At 37.7% G+C, this 22,461-nt stretch overlaps 1 protein-coding gene across 1 annotated transcript in view; it reads right to left on the bottom strand.

The window, feature by feature from the left end:
• The window catches only part of SNW1 (SNW domain containing 1), a 32,590-nt gene extending 12,523 nt beyond the window's left edge, over positions 1–20,067 (bottom strand). The window contains exons 1-7 of the mRNA XM_049612409.1: positions 19,970–20,067; positions 15,241–15,394; positions 11,545–11,706; positions 3,091–3,186; positions 2,890–2,996; positions 1,839–1,943; positions 634–703 (exon numbers count right to left, since the gene is read on the bottom strand). Of these exons, the coding sequence (XP_049468366.1) occupies positions 634–703; positions 1,839–1,943; positions 2,890–2,996; positions 3,091–3,186; positions 11,545–11,706; positions 15,241–15,394; positions 19,970–19,983 (708 nt within the window). The 5' untranslated portion in view covers positions 19,984–20,067. The remainder of the gene's footprint in view (positions 1–633; positions 704–1,838; positions 1,944–2,889; positions 2,997–3,090; positions 3,187–11,544; positions 11,707–15,240; positions 15,395–19,969) is intronic.
• Positions 20,068–22,461: the final 2,394 nt, after the last annotated feature.

Raw genomic sequence — 22,461 nt, 5'->3', positions numbered from 1 at the left:
AACCCAAGCGCAATGTTTCTCTTCAAAGATAGTTCAATATACACTGAAATATGAATGAATGTAGTCCAAGGCCAAAGTTCCATTTGTTTGGTAGCACTATATACTATGTTCCTTCACCATGGATTCTAGTAGTAACTTTAATATAAAAAAATGGAAAATAATCTATACATTATTTTTGACTATTATAAATGGTTAGTATTTTTCCATATTTAAAGTGACATGACTCCTTTGAGATGAAAACTTGTTCTTTTAGTTGGATAATAAATCATATCTAAAAAATGCCACTCAGATTATCAGGGGCTTATTAATCCCAGGCACTTACTTCTTATAACTATGATAATATTCTGCTTGTCAAATAGCAGACACTGTTCATTCCATTAATAGCAGGGGTTAGGCTAACAACAAGAAAACTAATAGCTAACATTTCACATACGTTCTCTTACACACTCTGGAACCACCTACAAATTATAGCCCTGAGTGGCTCCCCATTTGATCTTGAAAGATAACTTAAAAAAGTAGTGAGTGTGGCAAAATGTACCTGTATAGGCACCTAGACTTTGTTCTATGGAAGGTTATTTATAAAATTAATGATCATGAATACAAAAAAAGATGTTAGACTACAGCAAAGATTACCTTCCGGCTAGGGGAATGCATGACAGGTGCAGGAGGAGAAGGTGGTCCTCGGGGAATTTTCTTATTAATCCTGAAGGATAAAATCAAAGCAAAACCAGAGAGTGTTACACAGTTTTCCATTTTAGCTAATATGTCTCAAGTCTCCCCCTCCCATTTTTATAAAGCTTCAAATATATAAAAAAAAAAAGTGTATAATATATGCCCATCTATCATATATCAGTCACTGAGCTTCGACAACTGTTAAACATAGCCAACCTTGTCATCGTCATTACCCACCTTCATCTCCACAGTATCATTATCATTTCATAGAGTAATATACTTTTAGTAGGCTCCACATCCAACATGGGGCTCGAATTCACAACACCAAGATCAAGTCACATGCTCTACCAACTGAGCCAGCCAGGCACCCCCACTTTTTTTCTTCTTTTTAAGTAAGTTTTTTTAAATAACAGGTACACCTGACATACAATTAACTATAAATATTTAAATGAACAGTTTAAGTTTGACACAAATATACACCTGTGAAACCATCATCACAATCAAGATGGCGAACACACTCATCACCTCCAAGTTTCTGCATGCTCCTTGCCTATCCTTCTTATTCCTCCCCCCTGCTCTCTCTACTCCCCTCCTTCACCATAGGCACTGATCTACCTCCTGTCACCTCAGATTAGTTTGCATTTTCTGGAGTTTTATAAAAATAGAATCATACAGAATGTATTTGTTTTTGTCTGGCTTCTTTCACTCAGAATAATTATTCTGAGCTTCATTCATGTTATTTCATGTATTAAGTTTATTCTTTTTTATTTATTCCATTTTAATATTGATAGTATTCCATGTATAGATGTTCCACAATTTATTTATCCACTCACTTACTGATGGACATTTGGGACATTTTTCTCCTCTGGTATCTTTTTTAAGAATAGAGGTTTATTCTTTTTTTTTAAATTTTTTAAAATCTTTATTATTTTTGAGAGAGAGAGAGAGAGAGAGAGAGAGAATGAATGAGCAGGGGAGGGGCAGAAAGAGAGGGAGACACAGAATCCGAAGCAGGCTCCAGGCTCCTAGCTGGTAGCACAGAGCCCAATGCGGGGCTCAAACCCACGAACTGTGAGATCATGACCTGAGCCGAAGTCGGACGCTTAACTGACTGAGCCACCCAGGCACACCGAATAGAGGTTTATTCTTACAGGCCACCTACTTACTTGAACCGTGGAGGCTCCATTGGATCTTTCTGCATTTCCACCATCCGAATAACTCTCTGTTTAGCTCCAGAGTTGAAAGCCACTCCTTGTTGAGATGGTGTGTATCTGAAGAATGCAGATGAAACTAAAGGTGTAACTAGTTCAAGCTCAATGGGTTATTTCCTTCTGTTATAATCCTAGGTTAGACTATATTGTCAATTCCTTTCACAAAGTATTAATAGAAAATTACAAAATATTTAGGTAGAGTAGATAGCAATGGAGGTAAGAGAACAGCAATTATGAGTTATAAGCAAAATGTGAACTAGAGTCATATTGGTTTGCAAACAATCCATCCTTGTCCATTTTCCACCACAGAAGGCATGGTGTTCAATTTCACAGGTAAGAGGTCTAGAAAATGGTACCTATTTTGTCAGTCTGCGTTTGAGGAAGAAACACCCCATAATATTTCAGCAGGCAACTTAGAATTAGTAGTTCCTGACTAATCATGGGTTGTAAAACAGAGAAAAATAATAGTAGCAGCCCTATAAGCTCTGAATTTTCCTATACATGTGAATCATCTCTCTACACAAAGATTTAGTTGAATGAAATCCCTCACAATTTATAAGTATTATAAAGATGCCTATTATTATATAAATGATATTAGTACATTACTATTATTCTATTATTACATGTTATATAACTATTATATAATGAATTATGACATTACCAATATACTAATATTATATCATTATGAAAATATTATATAAATATATGATGCTTATTATATATAAATGGGAAACTAAAATAGTATTTGTGGTTTGGGTCACATGCTGTAAGTAACTGTTAATTTCTAAAAACAAAAAATATATTTTAAGAACAACATAATAGTTAATATCTTCAAAAATATCTTAAAAAATTCTGCTTTCAAGAGTCTGCAGAATCAACAGACTTTAAGTCATTATTCAAAAAATTGCTTGTCTAATTGTGACTGAGTAGGATAGTGAAGGAATACCAGGACCCCCAACCCCAATCTAGTCCAACATGAAAGTAAGACTTCCAGGCAAGATCATACCGGATATACTGAGCAGGAGCCAGTTTATCAGCTGCTCGGACTGGCATGGCTGCAGCAACCTTCTGTGATACAGATTTTTCTAAGGCTACCCTTGTCTTTTCTGTTATCTGAAATAAGAAACACCGCAACGAGTGGTCTGGAAGCTAATAAAGACGTCAAAAGCCATCTAAAATAATTATATATGTATCAATGCCCAGTTACCTCTTTAATGGCTTCCTCATCAGGTCTTTGCAGGTCTGGGTCATCTGCATTCATGACTTCCTTGGGAACCAGGTCAGTGTACTTGCTATAAATGACCTAAAATGTTCAAACACAAGCAGGATCAAGAAAAGCAGAGAATGAGAAGAAGCAACCTCATTAAGTCATTTCAGAAGTCAGCACACTTATAAATTTAGGACACAGATTTTGTCTTTTAGATTTTAAAACCAAGGAAGCTTAAAATATATACACAAATTACTGCCCCAGCTATATAAGTTAATAATTTTCCTTTGACCTCATGCATTTAAATTATTTGAGATCTTCTAATCAAGTCAGTATCCAAATACATTGTGCCAACAAAATCTTATGCATCAGTGATCCCTATTTTTGAGACTCACTAAGACTTGAAATTAATGATGATATAAATTGCCTATTGCACCATTATCTTGGATTACAAACTCATCAGAATTTAAGTCAGGTTACCAAATAATTTCCAAATTCACTGGGCCTGGAAGATTTCATTGACCTCACCCTACTTAATAATGTTTGTCTTTTCTGACAGCAATTCTATTCACAGACTAAGTAATGAACACGTGTCATGGTCAAAAAACCCAGAACACTTCTTCTGGGGGGGGGGGGGGGAGTAAAAATATATTCTACATATACCACTTATATTCATTATCCAAATTTACAAAGGCCAGAATTTTTACTGGGCTCCCCAAGTCTCTATGAAGCTGACACTGATGTAGTAGGCCCCTGACAAATAGAGTATCACTTACTTTTGTGCCCACCTATACCTTTCAAATACTTTCATAAAAACTTACATGGCAGGCTTTATTGAAAAAAAGAAGTACTGAGAATTTAGCAAATAAACAGCATTCTAGATTTTGCTGCTTTATTAGGGAATTTTTGATACACATCTAAAGAACAACTAATGATTATAAAAGAAAACCCAATTCTCAGGTACTTGAGACCTTCAAAAATTACTACTATAAGCCAGAGTCTTCTATCAATAACTGCATTCTACCAGGACATTCCTTAAAAATAGCTTAAAGGAAATGCTGGCTATTCTTAATTTCTTATTCCAAATGGCAGAGCAAAAAACACTTCATAGCCTATAAGACCTGACCTGGCTTTGCCTACACCTTTAATCTCCCCCATACCTCTTGCTTCCTCATTTATTATGCTTCAATCACATCAGCTCTTTGTTTTTTTTGTTTGTTTGTTTTAAACACAACATGCCATTCCCAAATTCTGGGCCTTAAATAGTGTTGTTCTTAGTTCTTCACATGAGTTCTCAACCTCTGAGTCTCAGTTCAAAGGTCATGACTATACTTATGAGTCCTCCCCTGACTACCCTAAGCAGCAACCCCTCCTCATCCCATCACTTAGTGTCACAGCACTGTTTACTGTCTTCAAAGCATTGCTCACAGTATGAAATTATTTTCCATTTTGTCATGTATTCTATTAATAATAATAGCTGAAATTTATTAAGCACTTATTTTGTGCCACTATTCTTTAGCTTTATATATATAATTGAATTTGTGTATCAACCCTGAGGTATGCATATGCACAATGATTACACCTATATTATTGATGAGGAATGTTTTATATAAGCTGTGGATTTCCCAGAAAAAACTATCTCATGACTATAGACTAATCCTTCAGCTTGTTTTTCTCAGGAATGAGACAAAGGATCAGGCAAGAAAAGTATAGATCGTTTACCACAAAACATAACCACTGATATGTGAGCTGTAGTGTCACCATCCTCTCAGTGTTCATTTGGAAGGGACCTAAAGCTCACTCTGGGGAGAAGAGTAAGGCTCCATACATTAACATCACACAGCTAGTAATGACCTTAAAAATCTTATTTCTTTTCAAGATGGAAACATCTATGCCACTTGAGTTTAAAATTACATATCAATACTCTAGAAAATAGTATCTAGACTATGAAGAGTTAATTACTTTTACACAGCAATCATTACAGGAAAGGATTCTAAGTAAATGGCTCCCTGGTAGTCATATAAGCTCAACATAAAGTCTCAATACTAATTTAGCATACAAGAGCCATTTGCTGCTTCTTATTTGGGTATTCCAAAGTTAATAACCCTTTAAATGAGCATCAATAAGATTCTAGCATCTCACAAAGCTGAGTGAAGGACATCTGAAGAGCAAGATTCCTCCATGGTAATTAACTATAAAACCTCAAATTTTTATTGCCCGAGAACCAAATGTGCTGAAGAAACTCAGAATATCCCAGGAGGCAAAGGGGCTGGGGAGGGTTATCTGAAAAATACAATATACTCCAGAAGGTAAGAAGAGCACAAATGGGCTCTGTGAACAAGATAAAGCAATAAATCATCTGTGAAACTTTTTTTTTATTACTGAAAACTGGCAAAGGACCAGATTGACCTGACTGGATAAATCTGTCAACATACTCACCATTTTGAAGGCAGAAAGAAAACACTATCTTTAGGCTTAGCTAGTTTGTGAAATCATGAACAAGGTAATATATGATTTATCTTGGGGTCAGTTTAAAGTTGCTGGGAGTTATTTGTTTGGGGGGAAAATGTTGAAGGCATTCTTTTAGGTAATATCATATATGTAACATTTGCTATGCAAATATTTCAGAAGGAAAAATGTAAACACCAAGGCTTTTTATTGATGTACCACTCAAATCACAATTGGAAAAAAAAGAACATTTTAGTTCCATCAAAATTTAATTCAAGAAAATTTTTTTCCCTCCAATTTTGTATTACTGTAAGTCTTGTCAATACAGTATTTATTTTACATGTAGAGAGATCTAGGGCCTAGACTTATCCCTTGAAATCTTGCCTTTTTCTTAATCTCTTATACCTAGAGCTAGCATTTACCATTCTTGACCTTTCACTATTAATATTTCAGTGATAACTTTCTGGTTTCTGAAGAAAACCAGATCCCGCTGATATAAATCAGAAATCTTTACACTGTAATGCAAATTCAATAATCCAATAAACTATTTTCGTCCTATGTCAAAGACTCTGAAAATCAAGCCTCCTGAATGATAATGAATTTTTAAAGACCCATTTTGTACATTTAGCAGCCAATTCCTACTTCTAAAACTGGAAAATCAGTGGTTTTAAAACAGGGCACTGCTGCCACCCCCAAGGCTCTACAGGTATTTAATAGGTAGTGGCAGTTAAATTAAACATTATACAACGCACAAGACGGTCCCGAACAATCAAGTGTCCTCTCTTCCAAACGCATTTGCCAACGTGTACTCAGTTAATGTTGAATTAAATGCATTCAAAAACTTCGTGCATTAATCCATCCACTTTTTAAAAAATTAAAATACTTATTTATTAAATTTGTGTAAGAAATTCAAGTGTATATTCCAGGGCATAACGTCCAGCAAGGAAATACATTCACCAGAAACAGTATGAGAACAGTCCAAGTACTCACTCTGTTCACTATCTTTCTTCTCAATTCATTCGGTACCCTGCTCATTTTTTAAAAAATCTTCATTCTGTGTATGCATGTACACACACAGATGTGTATGTGTTCAGAGACATTATGTTTTTAGAGTAGTTTCAGGTTCACAGCAAAATTAAGAGTAAGACACAGAGATTTCCTATATACATCCTGCCCCTACACATGCATAGCTTCCTCCATTAGGGTCAGGGTTAGTATGAACCTCTGAGTGGTGCCTCTATAAACTACTAGTTTTGGATTCATTCCTAGTGGTTGCATTATAGACAAACATGTAATGCTTTCAGTGTATAAAGAAACATTACTTTAGAGACCTTATTTGGCCAGAATACTGAAATCTAAAAATAAATAGTTATAACATTTCTACTCTACTTTCTTTTTCTTTTTTTAATGTTTTATTTATTTTTTGCGGGGGAGGGGCAGAGACAGAGGAGGAGACACAGAATCCGAAGCAGGCTCCAGGCTCAGAACTGTCAGCACAGAGCCTGATGCGGGGCTCAAACCCACAAACCGTGAGAACATGACCTGAGCAGAAGTCAGACACTTAACTGACTGAGCCACCCAGGCACTCCCTCCACTCTACTTTCAAAACAAAATAATCACCAGTATACATGGTTCTTAGAGAAAGAAAAAACTTTCAGACACTTCCTAGACGTGAGAGAAAACTGTTGGTTTCCAGTCTTGAAATTTAATGCAAAATGGGCTACAACTGTGTGTCATTCAAAATTAGTCAACCTGCCAATGCCAAACTGTTGTCCTAAAGTGTTCTTTTTCCTAACCAATGAGAGAGGAAAGGCAGCATGTACCAATAAAGAATAATGACTATTCCAAAGAAGGAGAGATGTACCAAAACAAAGGCAAGTGAAGCCTAGTGAAGGCCTCCACAGCACAGGGCATATTTCCAGTATATGTCCTGTTGTATAGGGACCTGTTTTTCCTTTTGCAGGAGTGGACTATGCTTCCCTACTGGCTCAGGAGAAGTGGTTTTCTGTTATTCAATGAAAACTGCTATCACTCCTCAAACAAATCGCTGATGAAAGTCTGTGTGTCAAGCTGTCAGGCACTAAATTAGGTGCCAAGGAGGAAATCTAAAGATATAATCTCTGTCCTCAAAGAGCTTATAGTCAAATGACATAGATAGTAGTGAACTGATAAATAGAACAAAATGTGATGACTGCTAAGATAAACAGGGAAGAGGAAGGAAGGATACCCCATCTGGTCAGGGAAGATTAGGAAGAGTTTTCCGAAACAATGAAGAGTGAGCTGTGATTTGAAAGCAACAGAATTTAGGGACAGCTGGGTGGCTCAGTCGGTTAAACATCCAAGTTCAGCTCACGTCATGATCTCACAGTTCGTTAGTCTGAGGCCCACAACAGGTTCTCTGCTCTCAGCACAGAGCCCGCTTTAAATCCTGTGCCCCTCTCTCTCTGCCTCTCCCCTGCTTGTGCTCTCTTTCTCTCTCAAAAATAAATAAACATTAAGAAAAAAAAAAGCAACAGAATTTAGTCAAAGAATAGGGGGGAGAGCTTTCCCACACACAGGAGGACATCCATGGGAAGTTCCCAGGGTAAGAGAGAATGTGCCATATTAGGGGAGCTGCAAGAATTCCTTGTGGCAGATCTTTACAGAAAATGTCTGCAAGTTTCTTCTTCTTTTTTCCTTTTTTAAAGACTTTTTATTATTTTTAAGTCATCTCTACACCCAACGTGGGGGCTCAAACTCACAACCCTGAGATCATGAGTCGCATGCTCCACTGACTGAGCCAGCTGGGTGCCCTGAAAATTTTTTCTTAACAACCACATAACAGTGGCGATTATTTTGTACTGAAAATAAAAAGAATGGCTAAAACTGGACTGTTTACTTTTGGATTTAACTTTTCTGGTCATGAAAGTTGAGGCTAGGCTAGAAAGATAAGGAAGGGACCAAGTATACCATAAGGAGCTTGGCTGGTTCTTACCCTAAAGGCTATGGAAACATTTTTTTTTTTTTTTTTTAACGTTTATTTATTTTTGAGACAGAGAGAGACAGAGCATGAACGGGAGACGGTCAGAGAGAGAGAGGGAGACACAGAATCTGAAACAGGCTCCAGGCTCTGAGCCATCAGCCCAGAGCCCAACGCGGGGCTCGAACTCACGGACGGTGAGATCGTGACCTGAGCTGAAGTTGGACGCTCAACCGAGCCACCCAGGCGCCCCTATGGAAACATTTTAAGTGTGCACACTTGTGTGTGTATACTGGGGGGAGAGAGAGAAAGCTAAACATATAAACAAGGATGAGTTTGTTTTTCTAAACAGGCAAAACAAATGCAAAGGAGGTGGTTTCAGACTCTGCTGCGGTAAATAAAGCAAGAAGTGATAAGGGCCTGAACTAAGTAGCAGAGAAGGGCATATACTTGAGAAGTGTTAAGGAAGAAGATAAATCACAATGACTAACAGTTGGAAGGCCTGAAGGAAACACAAAAGAATGGAATGACTGCTCAGCAAAGGCTTTTTAGAGAACTATAGCATTATGTGTCACATCTCACATTTGAATAACCTTTGACTCAGTAAGTTCACATAAGTATTTATTTTACGCAAATATTCATGTGCAAAAAGGTATATGTATATGGACCTTGAATAAAGTACTCTCTGAAAACTAAAAAATTGAAATCTGAAAACTAAAAAATGCTTAAAAAAAACTCAGGGCACAAACACACCTGGAATTCTATATAGATTTTTAAAAAATAAAGCAGACCTATATATACTAATAAAAACCTTCAAAACATACTAAATTAAAAAAAGCTATGAAAGTTATGAATATTAAAATCTCATTCATGTAAAAAAAGATGTGTGTGTGTGTGTGTGTGTGTGTGTGTATTAAAGTGGGAATATATATATACATCAATATCTAAATCCATAACAAAGGTCTGGAAAGATACGTATTATTATAGTAGTGGTACTTACCTATGAGTAGGCACTACATACATACTTATGTACTGTTGATATCTTCTACCATAAGAATTTATTATTAGTGTATCTTTTTTAAATCAACAAAATAGTGGGGGGAAAAATAACTCCCAGGCTTTTAGCATAGTCATTCAGGAAGATATCACTGCCAATCACTGAGTTAGAGAATAGAGAAGGTAGATTAAGTGGATAATTATGAATTTAGGTTTGGATTTGATGAGTGATGTTTTGAGGAAATCTAATAGAGCTGTCCTTGCGGATAGTAAGATATAAGGACCTACAGCTCAGGGAAGAAAACTCGGCTGGAGACATAGATCTAACAGTCATCAACATGAGTGGCAATTTTAGCCAAGGGAATAAATTAGATTAGTCAAAGAGATGGTGTTGTGAGAAAAGCCTTAGAGATCTTTGCCAGAGTTTATCTCCACAGACTGGTTAAGGTGAGGTTGTATTACAGTGAAATGAAGAATGAAAGGGAAGTGAAGAAGTAGAACAGATAACAACAAGCAAAAAGCTTGAAGGAAAATGGAGAAAACTAGGTGAAAATTTGGTGGTAGCTAGAGGGAGCCTTCAGGGTAGTCAGGGAAAAACTTTTCTTTCAAAAGATGATAAAAGCAAGCATATTTAAAAGCTAACAGAAAGGAGCCAGTAGAAGAAGGGGAGGTGGAAGTCATGGTTGAGAAGAGTAAAGAAAAAGCGAGGCTGTAAAGGAGAGGGGGAGGAATGAAATCCAGGATACGCTACAGCACACCTGGCAAGATTAGGTTTAGACCGAAGACATTTCTCATAGAGACAAAAGGAAAAGTCAAGACACAAAGCCAAGTGCAGGATAAAGAAAGCAGACAATTTTCTTCCACTAGTCGTTATGTGCAAACAGATGTCACCTGTAAGCTGACAGGGGACGGAGAGGAGTAGGAGTTAAAGCTTGGAGGAACACCAAGGGAGCGCAGTCTAAACCTGAGACATAGATTTGCATGACTGGGTAACTGTTTTCCCCAAGAACCCAGCACCCATGATGCAGAAGTAGAGGATGGGGTCATTACTGCAATTTTAGAGGGTAAAATGAAAACATTTAGGGAAGAGAAAGAGGCAAAGGACAAGTACTGAAGGCCCTCAACTATTTTTCGCAACATCTTCAATTCTAAAGAGATCTTTACCTATGTGTGGAGTACTTATTTACGAGGGAAAAAACTAGGTCTTCTCTTAAAAACAGTTCCTTGGCTCTGAGCGTAGCTGCTCTGTGAGGAGATTATTTTAAGTAAATTTTATTTTTGGTCTTTGGATTACCTGTAAGCAGGCCATCAAAAATATGGACAGCAAGTGCCAGTTTTATACTTAGGGAGAAAAAAGTTTAATTCATTACATTCAAGTGAATTATTAAAATAATTAAATATCTATGTAAGTACTTTTTAAGTATATGAGACAGAATTAGAAGACTATAAACAAATCTAAATTTTGATTTTTTGTGTTTTAGGGTGCTAGAATTATAGATTTTTAGCAATTTTCTAGCATTTAAAAAATGTTAGTACTATAAAAGAACTTAAAACAAAATTTAACAATTTCAAATTGCTTTTATTTATTTTTTAATGTTTATTTTTTGAGAGAGAGAGGGAGAGAGTGAGCAAGCGAGTGAGAGAGGGAGGGCATGAGCAGGGGAGAGGGAGACACAGAATCTAAAGCAGGCTCCAGTCTCTGACTGTGAGCACAGAGCCAGACATGGGACTTGAACCCATGAACTATGAGAGCATGACCTGAGCCAAAGTTGGAGGCCTAACCGACTAAGCCACCCAGGCACCCTCAAATTGTTTTTAAAATGCTAAACAAATAAGTGAAAACTCTAAGTATATATAAGCTATCATCAATTTGGGAGATTTGAAATGAAAAAGTCATTGCTGTTATGAAGTCATAATACACTGTTCATATAATCATGAAGTCATATTTTCAGTTAGCCTAAGTACTAACTGCTACTCATTGCTACTTTTAACAAAGCTAAATGGCCAGATACGTATTTATCAATAGAGGGAAAAATCAACGAGAGGATTACCTTGTCTTTTGACTGTCCCTGCCGAGCAATTGCATCATATTTAATTTTTCCTTCAGCATCCACCTGAATGGCCAGCGCATTTGACATTTTTTTCTTTCGTCCCATATCCAGTGGATACTGGGCCACATGGATCTCTGGAAAAGCACCGCCATCTCCAAAATCCTACATATTAAAAAGGAAAGAAATAAAAAGAATACTTAATAATTTGAGGTTCAAGATATATTCATTCATTCATCAAATAATTATTGAGCCCTTGTTATAGTAGATGCTAAGAGATACAGCAGTAAAGAAACAGAGGTCGCTGGTCTTGTACAGTGTACATTCCAGTGGGCAAAGATGTAAAAAGCCTAATCTTTGGCTTGTAATAAATGCCTTGAAAATATAATGGGACTACAAAGAAAATCTACTTTCCTTTTTTTTTTTTTAAGCTTATTGATTTATTTTTGAGAGAGGAGAGAGAATCCCAAGCAGGCTCTGCCCTGTCAACACAGAGCACTACTATGCAGGGCTCGAATCATGAACTGTGAGATCATGATCTGAGCTGAAATCAAGAGTCAGACACTTAACTGACCGACCCACCCAAGTGCCCTAGAAAGTCTACTTTTGATACTGAGGCTAGGACAGCCTTTGTGAAGAGGTAATGTGAGTTAAAGCTAAATAATGAGAAATCAGGTATGAGAAGATCTGAGGGAAGCATTTTTTAGGTAAAGCAAGTAGCATGAAGGTACTGCTATAAGAACAAGCTTGGGATGTCCTTGGAAACAAGTGTCCAGTGAGGCTGGAGCTTACCGGGACAGAGGAGCAGACACATAGGTGATAACCTTGCACGGGCAGACAAACACCAGATCATGAAAGGGCTTCTAGACCATGGCAAAGATTTTTATATACATGACAGGATGAAATTAAGTAGAACGTTTAGGACAAAGAAAAGATTTTTAGTTTTAGCATACATAATGTTCTTAGTGAGGCAAAGGTCAAGGTATAACAGGGCAGAAATGTAAAGAATTTTTTCTCGGAACCAGATTTTAATAACATATTTATTCATGTTCCAGGAGAAGCAAATAAATAGAAAGGAAGGCTCTAGAAATGAGTTCACCACATTTCTAATGGTGATGATATGCAATTACTTAGAAGACTAAGACTTCTCAAGTAGCACAAGCTAAGTAACATCTGTTGATGAAGTTTAACATTACAAAAAAGGTAGATGGTCAAATAAACATATGCATGTTAAATACAATTTTTAAATAGCTTTGTTAAACTTAGTAATATTTGCTTAGGAATTATATTGTACACTCAACAATCCACACTCATTTAATTCCTGTATTTCAACAATCATACTTTCATATGGAAAAAATTCAAGTTTAGCAACATTAAGTGATTTTCCCAAGGTGTCCTGCATAGGCAGGACTTGAACTCAGATCTTTTGACTCCAAAAAACTGTATTTTCTACTGAACTAAAATTCTTTCCTTTTTAGCTCTAAAAAGGGCAAATCAATACTACTAAAAAATGATAGGAAAAAACATTAAAATTAATCATTTAGAGGGGGTTTGATGAAAAATTTTATGTAAATAACTACTTTTATAAGACCTCCTCCTTCAAGAAATATTCCATTAGATCCTGGATATGTGATTTCCTAGATACAATATACTGACTTGCTAAAGAAAATTTTGACATTTCTAAAAACAAACAATAAAGCTGAGGGAGACATTTCTTATGAATTCGGCAGAAAATAGTTAAAATATTCCCAAGAAAGGTGCTACCTGTAGCCAGGACATCAATCTGACATATGCTCAGATCTGCTGGGGTTCTTCAACTATAATAAGTACTTCAGACTGTGGATGTGGCATTATGCGGTCATTAGGCTTGCCAGAAAATCATAGCTTTTACTCTGAACACTAGAACAAAATGCTTTCTCCACAGAACGTTCACTCCCCTCAAGAAGCATTCACAGTCTTTCCAGACTGGCTGGCCATTTTGGTTTGATTTTCAAATAAACTGTTCTGTTCTGCCAAGATGTATGAAACCTTTAGTCAAGTAAGATTTTAAAAAGTACCTGAATGTCATAATGCTAAAATGGAAGCCTAATCTTTGGATGAGGTTTCTGTTGTATGTAAAATGATGTCTGCTACCCCCACTCTGTAATCTATTGAGAGGCAAACGAAGAATATCTATAATCCCTCAAGGGACACATTATCCTTCTATCAGATAATGTCAATCACTACCTTTTTGCCCCAGATAAGAGGGCATTCCAGCCCCTTTGATAATCTTCTTTTGCCCCACATCTCACAAATTACACTATCAGTGAAAACAAAAGTAACAACAAAAAACCCTTAGTAATTTTAGTAAGACTGGCTTTCACACATTAGAATTAATAAGGACTAGAGGACAGCTAAGGGAAAAAAACAAGGAAACTTTTTAAAAGACATGATCTAGTTGGAAGTTTGTCTTTTAGGCTCTATCGAGTGTTCTGGTAGGCAGGGGGAATGCCAAGCATGGGAGAGGCTGAGAATAGAGACAACAACAAATTTCAGTCCAATGAATACTTAGTTCACCATGATCTGCACTTGGAGGCATACGAAAAAAAGTTGAGGGCACAATCCCTTCACATTTGTAAGGTAAAAATCACAACCATAAAAGGACAGAATGTAACAGAGTGATAAAATGAAAATAATTGTGTACAAACATGAATGGTATAGGCACAAAGATTTTTAATAGGGTAGGCACATTCCTTGGGAAGTGGAAGAGAGAAATTTGCAGGAGTCAGAATGAATACTGAGAGACAGAGAAGAAAAAGGCTTGATCAAAGAGGAAGTAGTCTTGGGGAGGCAAAATAGTTGTCTCAAATGTTTGCTTTTCTCCCTAGATGAAAAAGGTGGTCAAGCATGGGAAGACTACCCTGGAATTAGGGAAAAGAGTATGTATTGATCTGCTCTAAAGGATACAGAGTAATTAGGAAGATAGGTACTACCAAAGAAGTTTGTTTTTTGGAAATAAGCTAGAAATATAAAAAGATCATTTCAGAGTCTTCTTTCTCCCTCACTGCCTCCAAATCAACCATCAAATTCTTTTATACCTTCTAAAATATTTATCTAATATGTATATTAGACATATATTAATATTCTCAAATTGAAGACAAGAAAACTGATAAAGAGGGGCAGAATCTGCCCAGTGTCACACAAATAGTAAGCAGCATAGCTATGATGCAAAAACACTTATTTTCACTTATTCTGTTAAACTTCTCGCCCATGCTCTTTCCAATATACTTGACAAGAAGGAAATCAGAAATAGAAATGCTGCTGGAGTTTTCTCTGGAGGAAGGCTGTCTCTTCAGGGTTACGTGGCATTGTGTATGTGGGGAGAAGGGAGGGAAAGGCACCCGAACATGAACTCTTCTTTTCATTTTCTCCTTACTTTCCCATTATTTTCTATATGCAGTAATCCCTGGATTTATAGAGAGTATGCTAATTTCTTTTGTACATGTTTAATAGTTGGACATAAGAAGAGACATAAACAGGTACAATTCTCTTATGATCACAAAGAAGTGGTAATAAGCCAGAAGAAAAAGATCAATCCTCTAAAAGGAGTATATGTCTTAGGAACTCACGACCAGGATTTCTAGCATATTGGCATTCATGTGCAGAGGTTCTAGGGTATTTTACAAGGGTATTATAATAAACGTTAACACAATTATTTACCTCTAATAACCGAGGTATCCAGCCTTTCCGGTACCCGTATGGAGGAGGTTCTCTTCGGGAGGAGACCAGTGAGGTCTGTCGTGATCTCTGAGATCTTGCCTTTTCTTCAGCCTCAAGCTGGTCCTGAGATAGCTGAGTAGGTGCAGGTAAAAAGCTATAAGCAAAGATAATAAAAGTCAGATTAAAAAAAAACTCCTACATTTGATCATTGTAATTTGGCCATCAGAGACTATTTTACCATAATACTTTTTCCCTTAAGCAAAAAAGCAAACATTTCAATGATTCATGGCAGTATTTAATATCAGTCATTTTACTTTGCCTGGAAAGAAATAAACGCTCAGAGACATACAGTAAAAACATTTGACTAAGATGCAGGCAAATGATGCCCATAATAAAAAACTAACAGATATTTCATATAATAAACTACTCAGTGGTTATGCTTCCACATTTCTTTTCTTGTAACAAGCAAGAAAACATTCTCAATTACCCAGGGGCCAACTGTCCAGTATATGGTGTCTTAGTGCCTTTACTACTTTTATACTCCTTATTTTTAACTACTTTACTCTTATTCTTCTTACTTTTAACTATTTTAATGTCAACGACAACAAAAAAAATAATAAGGATTAGCACTGAATGTAACAAAGAGGTGCATAAAAGAAAGAAAACACAAGTTGCATATATGAGTGTGTTTTCCCAAAGGTATCTAATTTAGAATGCAATTTAAAACTTGAGAGGTCAAAGATTCAAAGGAGAAATTCTAAAGACGTAGTTTGTCATTCTTTAATCACAGCAGCCTTTTTACCAAGCTATTCTTAACAACTTTCAAGTATGATAAATGTTATTATAGAGATACCCCAAAGTATCACAGAAAGATTCCAGTAAATTGATATGTTTAATGGAAAAGTTAGGGTTCCTTTGTGATTCTTGGCGACTAAGCATATTTGGATAAGCAGAACTTATTTATTCAAAATATTTATTGATCACTTGGGTGCAGGTACTGTGCTATGTAAGCAATGAGACTATAAGAGAGAGGTTACAGCCTTGCGGAGGAGAGACAATCAAATGCTTACACAATTCCCTAATTACAAATTGTATCAAACGATGAAGGAAAAGTGTACAGTGCTATGACGGTATACATCAGAGGGTTCTAATCCAGTCCAGAATGTCAGGAGTGTGACAGCTAAGAGCTCAGAGTTCAAATCCAACCTATGCCAGGTAGTAACCCAGATAAGTTACTTATCTCTCTGAACCTCTGTTTTCTCATCTGTAATGACAGATCAAAAGACCACCTACGTCACAGAGTTGCTCTAAGTAGTAAATGTGAAAATCTATGACCCCCTTGGCACAGTGTCTAAATACTCATCAATGCATATTGTTCCATACATACTTGATTATGCGGAGCCATTCCGTGATTCCACCAATTTGGATCAGTTGCGCCCCACCCATGCTCCCACAAGACACTCTGTGTGCCACTACTATAACATTTATCTTACTGTATCACAATCATCTACTCATTTACCTCTTTCTCTCGCCAGACTGAGCAACTTGCAGGAATCATGGCTTCTGCTTCGTTTCATCCCTAACTCTCTAGGCACTGTCCAGCTCACAGCGAGGGCTACTTATATGTTTTCAGAACTAAATTCACTCTGCCCTTTGCACTCACCATCTTTATGTCACTACAATCTTATTGCCTTTCCTTTTGCCATCTCAAGATCTTTACATTTGCTATTCCATCTACCATAAAATGCTCCATTTATTAAGAACATTCTTTCCTGTAGTGCTTTTATGGAAAACTCTTTCCTAGATCATTCATTCATTCATTCATTTTAAAAGATTTTGTTTAAAAAATTTTTTTTTAATGTTTTTATTTATTTTTGAAGGAGAGAGAGAGACAGAGCATGAGCGGGGAAGGAGCAGAGAGAGAGGGAGACATAGAATTTGAAGCAGGCTCCAGGCTCTAAGCTGTCAGCACAGAGCCCGATGCGGGGCTCGAACTCACGAACTGTGAGATCATGACCTGAGCCGAAGTCGGACGCTTAACCGACTGAGCCACCCAGGTGCCCCTAAAGATTTTATTTTTAAGTAATCTCCACACCCAATGTGGGGCTTGAACTTACAACCCTGAGACCAAGAGTCTCAAGCTGTACCAAGTGGGCCAGCCACACACCCCTCCTAGATCTTTTAGTCCTTGCTTCTTAGCGTTCTTGTCTGCTCATTTATACCTCTCCACAGCTGTTTTCTGACCACCTTGTCCAAAACAGGACCCCACTCCACATTTTGAGTCACTCTTTGTCCTTTCATTTTTATTTCTAGTAATTCCTATCTGAAATTGTATTGATTTGTTTACTCATATATAGTCTATCTCTCCTAGAATGTAAGCTCTTTGAAAATAAGGAGTTTGCAACACTGATTTAATACTGTAAAACCAGCACTAGAATAGTGCCTGGCACATGGTAGATCCTCAACAAATATGTACTAACTGAAGGATGGATGAATGGATGAACGGAGCCAAAAGTTTTGGGTTTCTACCATACTTATTTTCAGTATACCATGTATATCCAGTACACAGAAGGCATACAAAGACAGTTCCAAAGAAGCTACAATATTTACTTATTTTACTCTTCTCTTTACCTTCTGCTGGAGGAACTGGTCACTAAAACGATCAAAAGGCAGGCAGCCTGTCAAAGTGGAGAATTCAGACAATCCAATAAACAGGTTACCTGGCCTGGATTAGGGTCTGAACATACTCTAGCCTTCCAGAGGGTCTTAAATTTGCAGTTCCTTGTAAAGGATGACATTCCTACAAAGAGGCACACTCCTGCAGTAGCAGGGTAGGGGAAAGGGGTACAGAGTGGGCTGCATATGCAGGCCGAAAGGCTACTTCAGTGGTTCTCAACTGGGGGGCAAAATATTTACAATGCAGGCGTATGATAATACCTAGATACATACAATTCATTAAGATTGTCAAGACTTGGGGGTAGAGAATGGGGGTAGTATCACTGGCATCTAGTGGGAGGAAGCCAAAGATATTGCTAAACATCTTACTATACACAGGACAGCCCCATACCAGAATGAATTATCCAGCCCAAAATGTCAACAGTGCTAGTGTTGAGACAACTTAGTCTACCCTCCCCCTTTACTAAATAAAGCATACTAAATGCAAGTGATGTTATTAGACACATAACCTTAAATATACTTGAATTTAGAAAACTTAATCAGTAGGACTTTCAGTCTTTAGTAACAATAACTGGTGACACCAAGACTATAACATATCAGTTCCGTCAAGTCTCTGCTGTTAAGAATCCTTGGTAGATCTTGGAGATAAATAACACTTCACCTGGAAACTTGAGACCACCTCTAAAAATCAAATTAGTCAGAACTCAACAAAATCAGAACACTATGTAGTCCCCAAGACTAGTCATTTGAAGACTGCACCCTGTCACTGCAATTTTAAGCACACAATACCCACGACATGTTATTTTTCCTGTGTGTCCTTTTCAAATTCCAGCTTTTCCACAAAACCTTTACTCGTAACTCTAGTAATCTTTGCCACTGTGCCTCCCACCTGGAGGTGCACTCAAGTCTGCTGTTTGTAACATTTACTAAAGAAAACTCCCAGTCCATTCAACTCATTTCATCTCATTCTTTTTGCACTTAAGGTTAGTACTACACAAGCGAGCATTTGTGTGCCCTTACTTCTTTCATATCTGTATGCCTTGTACCCCCATCTTCCCTGAAAAGACTGTTAGATTTCCTTTTGTATATACACAACCGCCAGGATAAAGCAAGGAACCCAAACCTAATTCCCCCAAGAATTTTCTGCTTAAAACTTTTTTAGGATTCATCAGCCAGGAAAATTAAATAGAAGGAGAATCAAATGTGTTTAGAGAACTCAAGCTTATGTCCTAAAATGATTACTTTCTTTACGACGAACTTAGACAACTCAACTTTTCCTGCTTGCATTCGCATGGAAAGTTTTTCCACTTAGATGGGGCAGCAAGGTCGCACACCAGTAGTAGTTACGTAACTCCTCGGAATCTCCCACTTAAACATATTTTTCTCAAAGGCGGGGACCACTTTATATGCGGTTACCAAGGCAACCGGGAACAGCAAAAATCTGAAGCGGTTCTATCTACGGAAGAAATTCTAAGGTCCAAAGTTATAGTGCAGAGCAGCGACGCCTTATTAGCACGCAGCGGCCACTACAGTAGCTAATTTAAAATCTTTGTCCAGCACCGGGCCCGCTTTTTTCAAGAATCCTTGTTTCGGGACAGAGACGAGACTTCGGCAGACCCACCACCGTTAAGCCGGGCAGTCACCTCCCGCCGCTTCACTCCGCCCAAATAAGCTACTGCTCTCCACATTCCCACCGTGCCCGCGCAAGCCGCGGACCGGACGGAGAGCTCGCCACATCCCCAAGATGTTCAAGCGAAAAACACGTGCGACTCCTTGCCATCGGAGACTGAAAAACTATTCACCACGCCGAAGCTTTCGGCTCTAATCGGGGTGGGGGCGGGGGGGTACTCAACCCGGGAAACCGCTCAGGAAAGACCCCAGCTTCGCTGAGGCCTAGTCGCCCCGGAGGCCGGCAAGAGGGCCTAGCCGTGGTCGCGGCCCACGTCGCTCTGTGCCCTGAGCCAGGTCACCGCCCGGAGACAGTGGGCAGAGAAATGAAAAAGGTGGGTACTCCCAGACCCTTCCGTATCGAGGACCCCAATCAACAACCCACCTGGTGAGCGCCATCTTCTTCCGCTTCTTCCAGCGCGAGCGACAGCACCGCGGGGCGGGTCTTTCCCCTTGACGAGAAGTGGAGAGGAAGAAGCACGCGATACGCAAGCGCCTCAGCCGAAAGGCCTTCTGGGATTTGTAGTTCTTTGGACAAGAGTACGCTTTGGTTCTGTCCTAACCAGACCGACTGGTTATTAACGGGATGAGGGCTTCATTTAAGAAAGGCAGATGTACACTGTGACATGAGGCAGCGTTCCCTAGGCAAAATAACGAAGGTGAGAGATGCCCTTTAAACTGCTTTATTTTATTCCTCACTCAGTCTCATTCCCCATGTAGGGAGGGATCCCAAATACAAGAGTATCCCGGGAACAGCAACGTTAAATAAAAGGGTGACAGGGTTTTAAAACAATAGGAAATTGTGGGACCGTCGAATGGAGAGTTTTAGGACGCTCTAAAAACATTCACACCCGAAACTTTTCTTTCCACACCCCGCCCCCAAAATACTCTACTGGGAAGATAGTGTGATCCTTGGTTAAGTTACCTTTACAACACTTCCTTTGTATACTATGTATGTTTGTGTTTTAGGTAGTTTATATGTTTCACTTAGATTATGGATTAAATATAATATTTGATGAACTGATAGGATAAATGAAATCTGCTTACAAATATTGGAGAAAGGGAAGTGGGTAGAGTACAGATGAAATGAGAATAGCCATTTTTGATCACTGTTCAAGCTGGATAATGGGGAAATGGATGTTCGTTATACTCATATATTGGACATTTTCCATGATAAAAAGTAGATACAATCTTTTAGTTGCAGCATAGCACACATACAGAGAGGTGCATACACTGTAAATGTGCAGCTTTTTGAATTTTCCTGAACCAAACACACTACTTTGAACAGAAGCAGCAACATCCCCTACCCAGGATGAATCAATTTCTGGTGTGACAAGATGTTATAGGCTAATCTAGTACTTTTTCTGCCCCAGACTTGGAATCAGTCATTTCTCCAAGGAGCCCTCCTTTAAGTAGGAAAGTGATATTTAGAGAAGACAATCTAGATGCTACAAATATTCATGGTTACTGGGTTGATTATTGTTTGTAAGACTTTTTAATTGGCAAAACTAAAACATTTAGACATACACACATATTTTTTGAGAAAATGCATCATGCATTTATATTAATATTTCTGGGGCAAACTTAGGATTTCACAGATTTTGCTTAACTTTGATTTTATATGCATATCTCTTCTGAAAATCTTGGTACCTATTGGCATTAACATAATTACATTTGGCAATAATGGCAATGACATAATCAATTAACATAATTGCTTCATCCTACTGTATTTATGAAATAGTTTCAGAATAACAGTACTAATATGATTACTTATTGAAACTTAATAGTTTCTGATTTTTTTTTCAATTCTTTTTGCCCTTAGAGTATATCTCTCTAGGCATGTATAGTCAAATTGCACGGCTTTAAAGTGACTTGGGGCAGGGTGTGCCTGGTTGGCTCAATTGGTAGAGCATGTGGCTCTTGACCTCAGGATTGTAAATCTTAGTCACATGTTGGGTGTAGAGATTTTTTAAAAAAAGAAAGGAAGAAAGTAAGAGACTTGGAATAGTTCCTCTCTGTGGGACTATGCCACTAACTTGATAGTTTTATTTCTTTTTGCTTTGGATTCTTAGGAGTTGCTTAAAAAAAAAAAAAGTTTTGTGAAACAGTTACATCGTTTCAAAGCCAAAATTTACCAAGGTGGTACATTTAGAGAAGTCTAGGTTCTTTCCCTGACTCTTCTGTCATTTTCCCTTCCTCTCCTTATAGATAACGTTTAAAAATTTTTTATGGTTTATCTTTACATTTAAAAATAGACACAAATACATATATATTTGTATGCTCCTTTTCCTTTCCTAGACATATGGTAGATACCATACACACTTTTTTCTACCTTGCCTTTATTCCATTTATTGTATCGTGGAGATCACTCCTTTGCAGTATATGGAAATCACACTGGAAATTTTGAGCAGAGAAAACACATGATCTGATTTATGTTTTAAGAAGATCATTATGACTGCTGTGTTGAAAGTGGACTCCAAGAAGCAAGAAAGGAAACAGGGAGACCAGTTGGGTGGCTTTTGTGATAATTCAGGAATAGATGCTGATGGTTTAGGGAGGGAGGTAGTGGTAGAGATGGCAAGAAGAGATTGGAATCTGGATCTATTTTGAAGGTAGAACGAACAAATTTTAATAGAATTGATGTGAAATATGAAAGAATAATCACGGATGGCTCTGAGGGTTTATGTTTGAGAAATTAGAGGGATGGAGTTGCTATTTACTATGATGGTAAACTGCAAGAGAGTCATATTTGTGGGAGATCAGGAGTTTGGTTTTGAACATCTTACATTTGAAATGGCTGTTAGATATAGATAGCCAAGTAAAACTGTCAAGTAAGTAGTTGTATATACAAGTTTGAAGTGTAGGGGAAAAGGTCTG

This window comes from Panthera uncia (assembly GCF_023721935.1).
Source record: "Panthera uncia isolate 11264 chromosome B3 unlocalized genomic scaffold, Puncia_PCG_1.0 HiC_scaffold_1, whole genome shotgun sequence".
In the NCBI taxonomy this organism is placed as follows: Eukaryota; Metazoa; Chordata; class Mammalia; order Carnivora; family Felidae; genus Panthera; species Panthera uncia.
Note: the sequence above shows the minus strand (reverse complement) of the source record. Positions and strands in the feature narration are given on the sequence as shown.